General features: G+C 37.8%; 1 protein-coding gene across 5 annotated transcripts in view; it reads right to left on the reverse strand.

The window, feature by feature from the left end:
- The window catches only part of PDZD2 (PDZ domain containing 2), a 211,405-nt gene that overhangs the window by 35,222 nt on the left and 157,681 nt on the right, over nt 1-18,502 (reverse strand). For all 5 annotated transcript variants that reach the window (XM_072416553.1, XM_072416552.1, XM_072416557.1 and 2 more), the window contains 7 exons: nt 16,452-16,674; nt 15,138-15,255; nt 11,821-11,953; nt 6,415-6,490; nt 5,365-5,468; nt 4,348-4,516; nt 239-1,029 (listed from right to left, as the gene is read on the reverse strand). In XM_072416553.1, coding sequence (XP_072272654.1) covers nt 239-1,029; nt 4,348-4,516; nt 5,365-5,468; nt 6,415-6,490; nt 11,821-11,953; nt 15,138-15,255; nt 16,452-16,674 — 1,614 coding nt within the window. The remainder of the gene's footprint in view (nt 1-238; nt 1,030-4,347; nt 4,517-5,364; nt 5,469-6,414; nt 6,491-11,820; nt 11,954-15,137; nt 15,256-16,451; nt 16,675-18,502) is intronic.

Raw genomic sequence — 18,502 nt, forward strand, 5'->3', positions numbered from 1 at the left:
TATATATATATAATCTTCCTTGTGCATCAAATTGCTTGAATTAAGAATAGCTTGTCTTGCCAAAGAAGGCAAAAAAATCTAACTCGATTCATAATGCTGATTCCTGAATTCAGACAGATCAAACTAATCTTTATGTCATTAGGCTAATAGCCAAAGGGAAGCTTACAGTTACCAAAGAACAAAAAATGGAAAAGGAGATAAATACGTTAAGCTATACGATAAATACGTTAAGGTATACCTTGCTTGCTTCTCCTTGTGGTCTTATACCCGTTATAATAACTCTGACGGGGGATTGTTTGATTTCCAAGTCCAACCCAACAGACTCATATTCACTGCAGAGAAGCTCAACAGTCTCGGTGTTACATCGCCCCATCATCTCAGCTCCTTCTGATTTCTTCACAACTGGAGCTGCTTTTGAGGCCTTTCCAGACTTGTCCTCATTTTTATGTTTGGAGGCATTAGGATTTTCTGTACTTAGCATGCTTTTGACTCTGGTTACAGCTTTGTGTTCAAGTTTGGGAGACCTTTTGTTTTCCGACTGTCCTTCTAATGATTCTTTTATTCCCAAAGAACTTGGATGATTCTCAGTCTTAGTAGTGAATTCAAAAGATTTAATAGCAATAAATGGCGAGTCCACTGTATGTTCCAATTGGCCATCTTCAGATTCCACACAGCTATCACACAAAGAGGTCACAGCTTCACCAAGTATAGTTCTTGGCAAGTCGTCAGATGGGACTTCTTCATCAACATCCAGGGAAGGAGTTGTCATAACAATGCCGGAATCCTCATCGCCATTCTTTCTAGAACCACAAAACTGTCTCTCTTCCTTTTTGCCAAAATCATCCTCTTCGCTAGCATCATCATCATCGTAGCAGACGATCCTTCTCTGTCGCTGAAGAGGGCTTCTTATGGACTGTGGACTTCCATCAATGCTGGACTGTTGAAAGGCTACGTGTTTTTCAGCTGGATGAGCAGTTCCATTTCTCTGGGAGAAGCAAACCGAGTTCTGTCCTTTTATAGCCCCACTTTCTTCACATAGAGAAAAACAAAAAGAAGCATAAGAAAGATAAAATATAACATCTTAAACCTTAACAAATTTACTTGAATTTAGGATCTACAGTATTGTGGGCCATATATATATGTGGCATAGGTTTCTTACCTAAATATGGCAAGGGATTTGGGATTCATGCCTGCCATTGAGAAGGAAAACATTTAGTTTCTCGGATCTTAATAGGTTATTGTTTAGGATCCTAACAGATAGATTCTTTGTAGAGCTTTGGGTGGTGAAACAAGCCCACATTTCTAGGTCAAAAATTTCCCATTTTAGTTGTAGATGATTGAAAATGAGAACTCTCTTTGCTGAAGGAACCTACTGTTGTGTGACAAGTGGTGGTGGAACACAAAATAGTTAAGTGTTGCCTGTCGGTTTTTAAGTATCCATTGGGGGCACCCTGAAGTCAGAGTTCATATAGCTCGGACAAGCAGCTGTTTGTTTTTCGCCATGGACCTGATGTACAAAGCCCATTTGCAGTAAACTGTATTTCTTTCATGCCATGCTAAATAAAGATGAAGGACAAACTTGCACTGACTCTTCCTGAGTATTGTGCATGGATTACCATTTCCACCAACAGATTTTAGAAACAAGTTTAAAATATTTCTCTTTTTTTTCTTAAACAGTTATTTGAGAGAGAGAATGAGGAGACAAGAATTACTTTTTGGCAACTATACTAGTTTACTTAGCGTATATAAGGTTAACATACTAAGCTAAACATAGCTCGACTGGGCTACTGGTAAAGAAACATGTATAAAGGAAAATATAAATTAGTGAATATGCAAAAATTTTCCAACAGATTGCTGTTTGGAGGAAATAAAGTTGTCTCTTTCTGACGCGTTTCGCCGTATGGCTTGTTTAGGGGAGGGTGGAGACTTAATTGAAGTCTCCACACAGGCTGTTATATAATATTTTAGATAATTTTTGCTTACCAATTGCCCAGTAAAGCTTTGTTTAGCTTAGTATGTTAAGCTTATATGCTTAGTAAACTATTTCAGTTGCCAAAAAAAAATTAAAAAAAATTAAACATTTTTTTTCTCAAATAACTGTTTAATTATATACAAGGCTTCATAACGTTTATCAAGATAAGGATTTTTGGTTTCCTCTGTTTTGAATCCTTTTATTTTTAGTTTGGTTTTATTATGGGATAGTTTAAATCCTTGTCGTTTTTTTCCTGTTACCATTGGAGAGATTTATCATCCTATCCTATAGGCATAACAGGTGAAAAAAATCTTTCTTTCTGAAGCAAGGGAAATGCCCCTTTAGACTGCTGTCACCAGAACAATGATACCCTTGGAAAGATTAATATATGATTCTCTAGCTGTTCCAGTGATACAAGTGGTCACCAGGAGAAAAGGTATAGTGAAATCTGTTACATGGAGCAGCAATAAAAGCCTAATATAGGATTCTAATCCCACTTCACATTACAAAAAACCATATAACATATTTTAGAAGGAACTGCATGCTATTTGCTGTGGCTGTACAGAAAGACTCACTTTCTCCTCTAAGAACTGATTCTGGCAAGCAGCTCAGACTACAGACATTCCCATGGATTTTTTTTCTTCCAAGAAAACATCCAGCTATTGGCCTTAATTCATGGAATTAGCTTAAACCTATTGCACGAAAGAAAGCATTACCCCTAATTTATGAGAAGCCTACCTCCAATTAACTGTGTAGAACAAATACAGCAAACACAAACTGGAAGACAGCAAGGTCTGTAATTTCTAGGTCCAGAACATAATCGCTTTCACTCTTGGTTCCCTGTAAAATATGTTTTCCAGGCTCTTAAACAGCATTTTACTCTAGTAGAAATAATAGAGGACGCTTACTTTTGTCACTCCTGGAAGACGGGTGACATATAAAATGTTTTATGAGCCTGGTATATACTGAGAAATAAAGGAGTGAATAGTCACTAAAGGGCAATAGACACTTCATGAATAACACTTCGGGAAAACAGAACAGCTACAACTAAAACTCAGTTCTTAGCTATGGAGTTTATAGACTCATTTTACATTGACAGTGTCAGAGTTACTGTATGAAGGGAAATATTACAAAAAGAGAAGCCAAACTAGAGTCACAATGTCTTCTTTATTAGTTTGGAAAGAGTAAGAAAGGTTTAGAACACCTTTCAGGTATCAATGACTTCATTACTTCCTTTTGCTAGGTACACACAAGTTAGATCATGGAAGTCCGAGACGAACAGTTATGATAGTCGCAGGCAAAAATCTAGCATGTGTAAAGTGGTCCCTTGATGTTGTTCATTAATCCCCTTAGCAGTACTTTACAATGTAGGCATAACTGGGGTTCACTTGCTCATCCTACCCCCTCCCCTCTCCATATAGTTGAATACATAGAGTACAGCACTCATTTGATCTTTTGTCACTGGAAAAGACCACAAAAAACAAGAGGAAATCTGACAATAAAAAAGATATAAAATAATAAAAACTTGATATATTTTCTTTACTATTTAAAAGTACACATTGGTTGCAATTCTTCAGTAATAAAACTTCAGTATTCACTTATTTTTCTCTAAATAAAACTAAAAATTGGTCACCTTGCCCTCCATGATGAAGTGTTCGGATGATGGGCTTTAAAGAGATGCTGAATGATCAGAGTGGCAGTGCCTCTCTAAGAGTAATTGCATGACATAAACATTAATAGTGGAATGGTAGAATAATTCCTTATAATGGATTTGTATAATATAATATAACTGTCAGAATAAAATGACAACAATATAATGAAACAAATTGTCCAAATCGGTGCAGTTTCACTGCATAAGAACTTGAGTGTAGAGAATATTGAAACTCCCCAAACATAACCCGCCATGCTAGTGGTCTTAGCTTGCTTCGGTATGTATATTATCAGGGAAATTGAAAAATTGCAAGTCCATGAGCTGGGCTATAGGTGAGCACTTAGGAAGGACAACACAAAGCAATATTTTTCAGCTGTCAAGGTGACATCTGCAGGCTTTGGACATTTTTGTTATTCTCATAATGCTTTTCAGCCAAACAGCACAGTGGAAATACAAATTTTACAAACATGGGATGGGACAGTGTGTTTAAAACTTTAAAAGAACAACACAATCTTATGTTTAGATATGTGCAAGGTTGGGGTTAAGAGGTGACACACAAATACAGAGTTTGCGGTTCAGATAAACCCCAGGGATTATCATCCAGGAGTTAATTAAAGGTCAAAGAGAGAAACGGATATCAGGTGCAAAGAGACAATTAATTATTCTACATTTTGCCAGAACACAGACAGAGCCTGTTCAGAAGTGAATGAGAAGGCAGGCTTACTGGCAGCACTAAAAGGAACAGTGTTTTCTTCCATAGAGCTACTGGCGCTTCTCAGACGCAGCTGCTCCTCATCGCTCGAGCCGGTCACTGCAGTATCAGAGAGAGAAGACTGGCTGGGGGTGTCCTGGGAGAAGTACTGGGACAGCTCTGCTTCTGAGCTCACCGAACCCTATTGACAAGAAGACATGGCTTAGTGATATTGCACCATTGATAAAGTTTTCCAGAATCTTATCAAGCTGCCTCTAGAGGTACCGATACATGCAAGAAAATGACTTTCCTCTTCATGGGCTATTCACACCTATGTGTATTCTTTGTACAGTATTGCTAGATGGACCCACGTGTATTTCTAATTTTGCTACTCTGAGATCAGTAAAGTTAGAAAGCAATGTACTTGAAGATTAGTGAAGAAGAATGGATGAGGATGACAAATGTTAAGTCTGCATGTTTAAAACAAGTTAGGAGTAGTGCCCCTCATATTTCTATTGTTCTGTTACATGATAGAGGATGTAGAAAATGATAAACTGGGCATTTTAAAACATCTCTTATTATTACCGTACATTAATGGCCAGCTTATAAACATAGAAGTATCTTCCAATTACCTAGTAAAGTTTGAGTTTCTGGCAAAACCAATGTAGCTACCACAGCTGTGATTCAGTAAGGAGAAAATATAATATAACAAAATAACAATGTGGTTATCGTTGTTTACTTCACACTGCAAATGTCACTATGTGTAAGGGAGTGAGTCATCTTACATAAATCCCCTTCTATAAACAACGTGTGAGTTTGATTCCTTCAGGTCACAACAGACTTGAAGGAGGATTGCGTTCCAGGTGAACAAAAGGTTGAAAATGAGGTTGGATTCCGGGACATTTTATGATAAATCTGTATGAAACATTTATAAACAGACATGCCGATATTGTAACACAAAGTCTCCTGTATCTCCTACATATGTTAAAGTGCATTTTTTGGATAGTGAACAAGCTTTAAATACATTACAATGATGGCCTCTTTACATACTCTGCTTGCAGGCTCCAGGAAGCGTTTCATAGTCCAGCTCAGTGGTGCCGATACATCAATTTGTTTCGGCTTCACAGTTGGGGATGGGCTCTTTAAATGAAGAGCTAAACGTTTAGGAAACAAAAGAAAAGTTGATCGACTGGCAAATTGTAAGGGTAGAAAAACCATGTGCGTATAAATATTGCATTATTCCCTGGTACTAATTGGCTGGTGCAGATCAATAGTCAAGCAGTTGTTGAGTCACTTTCAACCAAACTATCACCTGTTCAAGATTTCCTGACACCATGTTGATTTATCTACAATTAAAATCATTTGGTTTCACAGACTTTCACAATTAACATATACCTTGGCGGACACCATGATAAGATTAAAGCCAACTCTGAGGCTTTCCAAGCTTTACCCTTGCAGCTTCCCTTGGAGAAGCCCCACTCCGTCTTCCCCAGGGAATTTTACTTGGCTGCATGACATCCTTTTCAGGTGGTGGGCATATTCTGAATACTACAGACAGCAGCAGCAATAATACTGTGGCACTTCACTGAATTGCAAAGTAGATGGAATGCACAGCAAAAGAAAAGGCAATTACTGCAGCTAAAGCGTTCATTTTGTTTAGGGAAAACAGGGGTGTTACCCTTCTCTACTGAAAACTAAGAAAGATTTTGGCTTTACATACACTTTTGCTTGTGTTGTAATTTAGGCATTTACAACAATTTACAACATTACAACCTATGGGACCTAACCCATTCCTCCTAATTTCTGGATGAAAACCCACCCCAAACCTTTAAAAATGCCTTATTTTTTCTGTGCCAATAATAATACTGGAGAAAGTATAGAGGTGCATAAGCCAGCATTGCTGTACATTCTGCAGCATCTATAGCAGTAGGCATCTGTAACCATCAAGGAAAATTCTGAACCCAGCATAGCACAAAATCTTCCCACCTGTGACAAGAGCTCAGACTTTTTAGGAATAAGGAGCCATCATTTCTACTCTACAGCTCATCGTGTTTCTAATTTACCAAAGCTGACCGAACAAGTACAGGACAAGTCACTTACCTGGGCTATGAGAAGAGTCCTTGCTCTCACGATGAGTAGAACGAGAGATAGCCTCATCCATTTCTTGCTCTGACATCTGTATTCAAAAGCAAACAAGACAGAAAATGTTGGAGGGCATACGCACAAAAAATCCAATATAAAGATTGTTCTTGTCCCTCATCCCACTCAGTTCTGAGGGATATTAAGCAATGCTGACAGCACATTCTTCTGGGAGCAGTCTACCCACAATGTCCATCATTAATAGGAACCGGTGCAAAGGGAAGAATGTGGTGTTACACACAGCAACCAATAGGATGGGGGACAACAGGAACGCCACAGACATCACACTGGATTTGTCAAGCTATAAGCAAAGCTCCAACAGTTTTTATAGAACTTTTATAAGTCTTGGATAGAGTAGGAAAGAATTAGAACCCTTGTCAGGTTTACCAGCTTGTTGGAAGCTCCATTGGCGAGATTCCCTCATTTTACTACGTTCAGGGTAAACCTCCCTAATGGAGCCTATATGTTCCTAAAACTGGAAAGGGGTTATAATCTTTTCCTATACTATCTAAACATTAAAAAGAAAGTTTTGGGTATAAACTTTAAAGCTAAACTTCCACTAAACAGATAAAAAATGCATATAGGAGCTGTCTGTAGATGCATCGGGGTGCCATCGAATGACAACAGCTCCACAGTTAGAGAAACATCAATTTTGCCAAATGGCAATAGTAGGATCCTAATGATGGTCCAATAAACATCTGAACTCACAGAAACAAAAGCCTCCACAGCAGGCTTTCTCAAGCTTTTTAACCTTGAAGAATCCCAGAAATAATTTTCTGGTCTTGCCGAACTCCTACTAAAAGCATATAAGGTCCATAGAAAAAGTGTACCTTACATTGGTTGTCCCTCTTACAGATAGGCTAAAAAGAGTTTAGTGTCATGGCAGTGGCTACAAAACTATGAAGTTGTTTTTACATGGGAAGTAAATCAGTCAAAGCTCAAGGAACCCTTAGCAACATCTGGGGGACCCCCGGTTGGGAATAACTGCTCCACAGCATGCAACAGTTCTAGTTCAGTATTTGTATTAAACTTACATTTACAGAATCGATAAAATGTAATGACCGATGATGACTGCTTCACAACTTAAATACATTTTTTACTGCTTAGACTCCACTAAATTGAAATCCAATTGGCCACTATGGAATTTTGCATTTTTCACTTGTCACTGCACTTACTTTCTAAATACGTCTATCACTGGTTGCGGAGAACAAAAGATTTATGATACACATTTTACTGTCAATAGTCTCAGCACATATGGATCCCTTTCCTCTAAAATCTTTATGGTACATCAGTTATATAGTTTATTACAGGTTATTTTTAATAAAACACAGCACAGTCCAATATTCTGCCGCTGAACGGAAATGAATGCCGGGAGAGCGAATCCCCCTGGATGTCATCAATTGCTTGGTGAAGCGTATGGAATCTTTACAGATGTATGAAAGGACGGACGATGGACATGTGGTTTTTATTGTTTCCCTACGACGTGCCATTTTTATAATAGTCTGGAACTCAGCTGCTGTCTTTATAACACTGGAAAAAGAACATAGACACCGGAAAGCTTAGGAGCGGACTTTTTCTGCCTCTTCTTTTTATTAAAGTTGATTTAAACCATAACGGGATGACATTTAGTTTGCTCTGTGTTCCACAAACAAATGCCATCTTTTAAATATACTGATTTCACATTGTTTCCATCTCCTGGCTGCAGTTCTCCTTCAGCCATGTCTGGGCTATATGAACTCTCTCCAGCTGTGGCTGTATGTTATTGCCCCGGTTTGGTTCTAGGGGAGTTTACGTTGTTCACTTGTCAAAATTAATTATCACACTGCAAGGGATAAATCACATAGCTTAGTGAATGTGGTGCAAAAGTTCTTTCTAAAAAATACCCAATCATGTGCAAGGAAAAAAAAAAGCTTTGCCACATTTACCAAGCTGAAATCCTTTACAGAAGGATTTTTTGCTTTGCTAAATGAACAGCCTAAATTCGGTTAGTAAATTGCCTCCAATGTATGTTGGCAGAGATGCTTGTAATCTCATCATCATGAAGATGAAAAGAGAGACAGTTGTCACCAAATTACAAGAAGGGATCACCAAGGACGTTCATGGCTCACCTGTCTGCTGCTTTCTGATTACCTAAATGTTTCCTATGAAAAGCAGGCTGACCCGTAACATTTAGGTAATCAGGTCTCCTGTCCTGCAAGTCTAGCCTGTACTATGTGACAAATATATACAAAACTCATAATTGGATACATGTTGAACAATAGAAATCCTTTGCTCTTTTATATGTGCTTGATCTTTGAACTAAACTGCTTGCATAAAGCTCACCTTGAACAATACGAAATGTGTACTTTTCCAAAAGTTTCACATACAATTTGTGTAATGTAGTCTTGATGGAATTCTTGTGTGATGGAAAGTCTTGTGTACTATGATGGAATTCTAGAATATCTGAAGAACACAGCTCCATGCAGAGATAATTGAATAAACTGTCTGATGCATTAGTTTACCATATACAAACATCATCATCATCACTCCATCACATTTCTACATACAAAACACCTGAGCAACTTCTAACTGCAGCAACTATTTTTCTGACTTTCAAATTCAAGTTAATAAAAGACTCAATACCAGTTAACTAACAGCACATCTGCCGGGGCTTTGAGGGAGCCAAAATGTTAATAGAAATACCTATTAGACTAATTTGTTCTGATGCTTTCCACTGCTGTGGATGCACCTTGCCGTTATGTGGTTACATATGCATAAATAGATGATACATGGATAAGCTACCTTTGTCTGGACTGGGAGTTTGTTCCACAGTTTCAGTCCAATTGGCAAGTTTGGGCAACCCCCTAAAATGTTACCTTCATAAATCAGTAAGAACACATATTTCACATTTTATTTTCACATATTGATTTAGACATTACCTTCTCCTTACTGTAGGCGTATCTGTAATTTATATTCTGCAATCGTTGCAAATCATGTTTGTAAAATGTAGGATAAGGGGATAGAGAGGGGTTACATTTTTAATGTTCACCCTAAGACATGTACCCCCTAGAAACTACCTTCCTAACCTATATTTGTAATGGATGCAGAAAAAAAACAAAACTTTTTTTGTTCATCTTTGGCTGCATTCTGAAAGTAAAGTTAAAACGATCATTAATAAAACGCAAACACAAACCTCTAATTTATAAGTTAAAATAAAAAAAACAAAAAAAAATCATACAAGAGCCTCTAATTACTGCCTGATTCTGTTTTTTTTTTATCCTGCAGTGTAGTTTGTTGCTTCTTAGATCGGCAATGTCATTTCTTGGTGATATAGATAATTGCCTTTCCATAGATCCCAATACAGGGTTCTAAAAAGATTTACAAAGACTTTGAGAGGCAGGTCAGGCTATTAGCAGTTTAGAGGTCTCCATTACTGGTAGAGGTCCTGGAAAGGGCACACACGGAGGACTCAAGTAGGCAAAAAAGTGGGGAAAAAATAGTTTTTTTACATATAAGATCAGTCCATGCTTATGGGTGGTGAAGCTGCTGTAGACATGTGCACCCCTAGGTGCTTTAAGATAATACCTGCAGCAGCCTTCCTTTTCCTTTAGAAAAAGTCTCTTCAAATTACAAAGTTGCATTTATTGCAATTATATAAATTTTAAAAATTATTTTAAGAAGGTTGAATTTGCCTTTAAGAAAAAAAAAACGGTAACTATTGTTAAGTAACGACCAGGATCTTCTATAAACCACATCATAAAATAAACTGCATTAGGACACACAATCACGTCTTCCTCAGCAGTTTATCCTGTGGCTTGCTGCTTTTATTGCAGCTGCTTTGAGAAGCCACAGAAAATGGGAAGCTTCTGTTTCCTTGTGAAGGGAGCATACACCGAGTATAATGGAAAGATGCCGAGAACACAATGACTGTAATGCAAACTAAAGAAGTAGACAGGTCTGGTCAGCATTTTCACAATAATTATATATATACAGCTAGGGAAAAAGACCATATCTAAGCAAGCAAAGCAATTTACAAAGTCATTACCATCAAATCAATGCATGATTGTCCTTTGCAGCAATCCTTACATAAATACATTTTGTAAGGCATGGAGATTTATTCGAATATTAATTTTTTTTTTTATAGCTAATGCTTTTATTTTTAATTTTTGATATAATATGGTATTGGTAAGTACTTCATTTTTTTGCTGTGTGTATTAAAAATTCCCCATGCCTGGATAAAAAAAAGCATACATAGAACCAAAACTCTTAATTACTTTTGGGTAGCAAAGACACCATCAACAAAAAAGTTGAACTTTTTCTGATAGTGTCCCAATAAGAAGATTTCCCCCCATTGTGTCTTGGCGACACAACAGGAAGTGGGAAGAGGCTTCCCCATAGGATTATTGCTCCTTTTATCCTCTTTTTTGATACCTTATAGTAATTGATTTCCCATCAGTTTCTGCTTAAATGGTAGTGGTGATCAGGACGAATAGAGAGGAACAGAAAATAATAATGGCACCTACCACAACTGGTGTCTGCTATACCAGTACACAGGACATGGGCACGGGCATAAAGGAAAGGGGGAAAAAACTGAACATTCTGCACAAAGCGGGGACAGTCCTGTGTTTTGTGCACAGATGGAGTGCGTCACCAAACAGTGTATTGGTCAGCTGCAGCCTGCTAACATGCAATGTCGATGTTCCCAGGTTCTGAGCACCCCCTCTGCAGTATACAGACAAGCAAAGTCTGATGCACAAAGACTTGACATACAAAGCCTAGGCCACCCACCTCTAAATAAAAATAAACTGTAAACACTACTGAAATAGACAATTGTCTGTATGTTATTAACATACCTTCTGCTTTAATCAACAAGCGGAGACCATGACATCATATTTGTACTATTACCAAATCACAACAAATCAAACCAAATCACAGAGGCAGTTATTCCAAACATGAGTGTGTATATAAAAAGACACTCATCAGGGATGATTGCTTATATTTATGGAACTGAATTACACCATATTCCTGAATACAGAGAGTGGCCATAGAGCAGTAAAACCTCCGGGTGCAAGTCTTATTTCTTCTATTAATAGATTGCACCAGGAATAACTTCCATTTGTTTTATAATATTGCAGACTACCAAAAGCTGTTCTCTTTAGAACATCATGTCAGAAAGGAAAAACGAGGAACTACAGCTAGGCATTTTGTTGCAAGTTTACCTTTTTCTTACTACATTTTCTTACCGTATCACCTTATGATATTCTACAATATCATAATGCTACAGTCTAATCATTGTACCAGCAAAAAAACAATATCATCATCTCAAGCTAGGCCACTGGAGATCAACCCTAATGGTACATTTTATTATGCAGCGTTGCAGAACCTCACCTTTGGGTTTGGATGTCGACTGATAATTAAGCTCACAGGTCCTGGTCCACACTCGCTGAGAATGGCATACGCTTCACTTAACGCGGCGTGACGGAGACTTACTGAGTCAGCTTCCAGGATTTGATCACCACGGCTACAATAGGAGATAAAAAATATTATAAAAATAATAATCAGATGTGATCATCTCTTTAAGTAGACCTCCATTCATCAAATATACCAATAGAATTTCATGAAAACTGAGAAGAATATTCACATCTACGTTAAAATATTCATGTGAAGTTTTGATGGAAGGTAGGCAAACAGCTTGTTTTGTAATGTAGACAAAAATTTTCTCCTAATTTTGAATAGAGTGGGAAGGGTTTAAAACGCTTTGTGAGGAAAAAGTAACAAATCCAGTTATCATGTTAAGCACAAGACTCAAATAGACTCCTTTACCTTCTCTGACTCAGCCAAATTCTCCTTTACTCACACGCTTGCAACCCTCTTCCAGACATTGCAAATCACAGTGGAAGGTTTGCAGCAACCGAGAGTCAATTCACAAAGCATTGTGCCAGGTGATAATTAGCAAGCCACAGCCTTCTGAATCAATATTAATAGTCACCTTTGCTGTTTTTTAATCCAACTGTTAGAAAAGCGTAAATGAGAGGGATAACTCTGCTCTGAATTCAGGACAGTGCAGCATCCTTGCCACTCCATCACACGAATTTGCATTAGGTAGACTTTACTGGTAGGATTAAACAGGTATATGAGAGATTTTGCAGAAGGACTATCCTAAAAGTGCAGATGCACTTACAATTAAGTACTGCAAAAAAAATATAAATTTTTGCAATGAAAATCAGTGGTTAATGCCATATTCCCTAAGATAAAAAAAAGTGTATCACTTTCTAATATTTAGCCCAGGGGTCCGCAAACTTATGACCACTAGGCCATTTCAGGGGTGGGCGGGAGCACACTAGGCCGGACTCCGAGTCCCCCCTAATGGCTCCACCCACCAACGGGGAACACCCCCTGAAGTGAAATCCCTCTCCTCCATAAGCATTGGGGAGGAGAGGGACTTCCCTTCAGGGAGCTTTTCCTATTTACCGCGGCGGAAGTATCAACGCCGGCCACAGTAAATAGGGGAGCAACAGCAAGGAGGCGGCACCAGGGCTCTGGCTTCGGTAGTTCTTAAGGCCCCCTGGCAGATCAGGCATTAGGCTGGATCGGCCAGGGGGTGTTGGGCCGGAACGAACTACCGGTTAGGCCATATGTGGACTAAAGGCCGGAGTTTGCCGACCCCATTTGCAAAATATATTGGACACACACACACACATATGATATACACACATGTATAGATATACAGACAGATATACACACATACACATTATATAAATAAATTTATATATATATATATATATATATATATATATATATATATATATATATAAAAACGATAGTAGGTGAGGTAGGTAGGTACATAGGCTATCTCACTTTTTTCAATCTGGTGACTGCAGAACCCCTGCTTGTTATGTATGGGAGCTGATCTCAAGTATACCCATTGCAAGCTCCTTGCAATCTCTCATAGACAAAAAGGCTGATAGGAAATCCCAGCTACTTAACAAAAAGTACCCTGAAGGTCTAAATGAAAAAGTTTAAAATGCAAGCACAGAGAAGGGAAACTACATAATGTAGAAGAAACCTTCCAGTGACCCTGCAAGGTATTCTTTGATTTCTGGTTGGAGCAGGTTATGGAACAGCTGTGGTATCTGCTGAATACCACTGCTAGGTATCTACTCAAAATATATTGTGAAATTAAAGTGGATTTATTGTTAATTTTACTGTTACTTATTTGTGTAATTTAGCTTCATTTTAAAAAAACAAAAAAAAACAAAAATGAGGTTCCTTTATGGGTGTAAAATGTCAATCTTGTGGCTATTTATGATTTAATCATTCCACCCTGCTGAAATCAAAAAACATTTAATCCTATATTGATATTCACAGTTTGCATGCCAGCGTGCTGTGTTTAACAACGTATTTCATAGCGTTTGATACAATGGTATAAATAAATCAAGATTAAGACGCAGCATGACTTGTAAGTGAAGGAAATGAAACTGATGAATCACTTTCTGGTACCTAATACAGAAAAACAAACAGCCGCACTTCACACTGAACGGTGCCATTATACAGAGACATCTGGAATGGTTCACCAGATAGACCATCTCTTCTGTCTAAAAGGATTTCCCCCCCTTCATGAGAACCACATTTTCTTTACAAAGTTCCTTTTAACAAGAACTGTTGTTTTAATCTTTAGTGACTTTGCTACAATCCTCCACCAAAGTGAGAAAAACATATTGGATTCACTAGGGAGGACTCCAATAAAAGGGTTTTAAGATATTAACAGCCCAGAACAAAGTCACAAAGTATCTAGCATAGAAGGGGCAATGGGTTCAAGTTAATTCTAAATACAACAGAAAGTGCAGTTCAGCCTTTCTAAATGCAAAATAATATACTTAAGGGAAAAGGTCATCTCTCATAAGAGTACAAAATTTGAGGTTCAGTGCTGGCTAAATTACAGAGTAAAAAGTTGGAAGGTGCTTATTTCATATAACTACAAAATTAGTAAAAGTTGTGGCCTGACAGGAAAAAAGGGGATTACCGTATATTATTGAGTACCTAAGTATAACCTATAGGTATAATAGATTCTGATAGGACCTGATTCCTCTATATACAGTAGATAGAAATCTGGGGAGTGTCAGAGATCACCAGTGGTAGAGAGGAGGTCCCGATTCCTCTATATAGACATAATTATGGCGTATAAAAGTAGGGGGATCACCATCAGAAGGAAGGAGGTCCTCATTCTCAAAATTATACTTTGGTTCTGATTCCCCAATATAAATAGAATTCAGGGATTACCAACAGGGAGAAGGAGGTCCTGATTTCCATGGATAAATCCTTGGTTAGACCTCAAATCCAAAAAGATATTGATAAGATAGCACAAGATCAGAGACAGAAACAAAAGATGTTAAAAATCTGAGAGGTAAAATGTGAATCAGAAGAGACTGCAGGAAAATGTACAGTTTTAGGAAAGAAGGAAAGAGGGAAACATGAGTGAGACCATGCAAAGTTCTGTTTTTTGGTGGGATCAGCGCTGGTTTTAACCTCCAACTCGACTGCTGACCAACACAGCCCAAAGCCTTTGTGAGCATGGCGATACTGACACTATACAAATATAAGTATATATTCGTCAATATAGAGAGATGTTGCTAATATTTGTATATTCAAGCCTAAAATATTACCATGACTGACTCTAGGAAGTGTAAAATTTTATAATGACATACCTAAATCTCCCATCCATCTTGGCTACAGATCCAGGAGCTAGGCTATGAATATAAATGCCAGGGAAGTTATGTTCTAGAGTAAGGCAACAAACTCCAATGCCAAGACCAACACCTGGTTCTGTAATGACAATACACAAACAGAATAGGAGTTATTATTATTACACAGTATTTATATAGCACCAACATATTACACAGTGCTGTACAAAGTCCAGAGTCATGTAACTAGCTGTCCCTTAAAGAGGCTCACAATCTAATGTCCCTACCATAGTCATATATCATTAATACAGTACAGTATAAGGTATTTTTTTTTTTTTTGGAGGGGGGAACCTGCAAACTCTATGCAGTTACCCTAAATTATTTTATGTTGCTTTTTAGCTTTGATATATGCAAATGATACAATTGTAAAACCGAATGTCTGACCCCCTAATTTTTTTTTTTATCAAACAGATTTTTTTGTTAGGTATTTTCACATGATAACCTCTGTCTATGCACGCTTTAGTTGCCTGGGTTTTGTAGAAACGGTGCTTTTAAAGATATGAATTTGTGCTGACAGTGAAATCTTAGCATAGCAGCTGGAACTACCTGATTACAGACCATTGCAAGGGCAACATCTTTTAACCAAAATTTGTTACTTAAAACTAATTCCTCTACAAAATACTTGATTAGACCGATCATATTCATGCAAAGTCCAATGTGCTCAGACACCCCTGGTGACAGTCTCATCTTAAAAGAGCCAAGTCTTTACTCTTTTAATTTAACTTATGAGTACCCTGTGCTTCTGCCATTTACAAAAAATGGTCATCTGACTATAAAAAGACACATGATAAGATTCAAGCTTATACAATACAAATAATGGGTTAATTACATATGTGTAAATAAAGAATAATTACATGTGTAATGTAATGTGTAATTTCACTTGAAGCTTCCCTGATGGATTTATTATTAATATTATTATTACACAGTATTTATATAGCGCCATCATATTACGCAGCGCTGTACAAAGTCCATAGTCATGTCACTAGCTGTCCCTCAAGGGAGCTTACAATCTAATGTCCCTACCTTAGTCATACGTCTTTAATACAGTCTAAGGTCAATTTTAGGGGGAAGCCAATTAACCTAACTGCATGTTTTTGGGATGCGGGAGGAAACCGGAGTACTCAGAGGAAACCCATGCAAACACGGGAGAACATACAGACTCCATGCAGTGTTATATATATATATATATATATATATATATATATATATATATATATATATATATTTATTTAGACTTTATTTAGATTATACAATACATCCGTTTCTATGTCATTTTACCTTTATTTAGAGTTACTTCCATTACAATCCTGTCCTTTGGTCCGGGTCCCTTGCGACACACTGAAGAATCTCCATCCTCTGAGCCATGCATTGATGGCCCAAAGCTCATGCTAGAGTTTGGAGAGCTGGAGCGGCTCAGTAAAGTTGGGGTAGGACACGGGGTAAGACTGGGACTGCGTAATCGTGTCCGTACGGTTAAAGTCACCACTCCTTTCCTGAGTTGCTGTAAAAGAAAAAATTAAGATTGAAGTTAGTAACTGGCTAATAAAACTTGGTTACATGTAAGCCTTTGATCTATGTAATCAACAAAAATCTACAACTCTGCAAAGTAGGAATCATACACTTAAATTTAGGAACAAGGGCTGCAAAGTATTTGACACAGTACCTGTAGGGGCCCTTCTACCACTGGCTTTCTCTTTCTGACAGTGTTACATGATAAAAGTGGTCAGAAGGTGCTGCTGATGTGGATGAAAAATGTTTATGTAATGGGGGACTTTGATATGAAGTGGAGGACTGTCTGATGGGATAATTTTGATGTTGAAGGAGAATGCTGATATTACCAGGTGCTCCTGACAAGTAGCTTGTCAGAATAGAATTGTTGCCCACTGATCTGTACATAGAAGACAATCAGCAGCCGTGCACAATCATGATGGTTGATGGGGCGCAGGTCCAAATTTCATATCAGAGCTCATAGGTGTGGTTATGCCAATGGTCATATGAATAGGTATTTGAAAATTAAGAACAAGCTTCGTACATGTTGGTGAACAGTGTTAAAATGCAAATGTGTCCTTTATAAAGTTGAACTGAACTCAAAGAGTGAAGACTTTCAATGCTATAGAAAACAACTGCTAATTGTGCCTAAGCAGTAACCTGAAAAGGTATCTTTTGTTGTTAATTTCCCCTAAAAACCACAGTGGGCATTCATGCCTAAGCACTTCTGTGCCTTGAGCCCAATATCTGTATATTTGCAGTGTAAGTTTATCTAAGGCCCTATACTTCAGGCAATTTGGAGTGAGATTTTTTTGGATGACACCATAGTGCTGTTCACTGTAATTACTAACTGTCTTGGATTCATCTTTGCTTTTGATATTTTTTTGAACCTCTCGTTTCTGAAAAAGTATTGCTCCATCAGTCATCAAATCACCAATCATCAGAAAGGCAGCCTTAGTATAAGGAAGCAAAGTCCTGCTCCTCTACTACGATGGCTGCCTTTACACAGGATCCCAGTACAGAGCAAGGTATGGCAAATCATTTATTGGGATATAAGCAATACTGGTGACTATTTCTTAGTACTTTAAGCCCTATGTATGAATATATTAAATTAATGTAAGACTCTTAGTGATGTAAAGCTTTCCCATTATGCACAAAGGGAGGAACAGCAGTGCAATGTATCTATCTATGCCTATCATTGCCCTCTGTGATAAGTATACATGTAGGTTCAGATTTATACTAAATAAAAGCTTATGCTATAAAAAAACTGACTTTTGAACTATTTTGCATGCCAATTTGATAACTGTATCAAAAATGGTATTTTTCATCTGTAGTAATCCCAATCCCCTATTTCGATGTGCCTTTCCTTTTACATAACTGTTATGCAGGTAGCAACATCTGTCAAGTACTAAATCTAATTACTGATCCAAGAAACAGTTCCTATGGCGTTAACACTGTAGTACAATGGCAGCAATCCTACCACTTCCAGTGGCTGAGAGCTCACAACACTCCAGTGACATAGGTGTCTCCACCAATAAAGGTAGCTTTTTCCATTGTCCCATGACAATCCTAATGATACCGACTTAAGCCTCTCTTGAAAAAAAAAGTACACCAGCCACACCATGTGACCTAATTTAGAAAGACAAGCATCATATGGAACTTTTATAAATGTGAAAAAAGGGAAGGCCCCTGAGTTTGTCCACTGGCGACTTTCATCTTTACAGTTTCTTAGAATTAAGCGTTGCTGATAATATGTGAATATGTGTTAAATGGGAGTATCAAATGACGTTCTGGTTTATGTAATGCTTGGCACACACACACACACACACACACACACACAC

The sequence above is a fragment of the Pyxicephalus adspersus genome, chromosome 6 (assembly GCF_032062135.1).
Source record: "Pyxicephalus adspersus chromosome 6, UCB_Pads_2.0, whole genome shotgun sequence".
Taxonomy (NCBI): domain Eukaryota; kingdom Metazoa; phylum Chordata; class Amphibia; order Anura; family Pyxicephalidae; genus Pyxicephalus; species Pyxicephalus adspersus.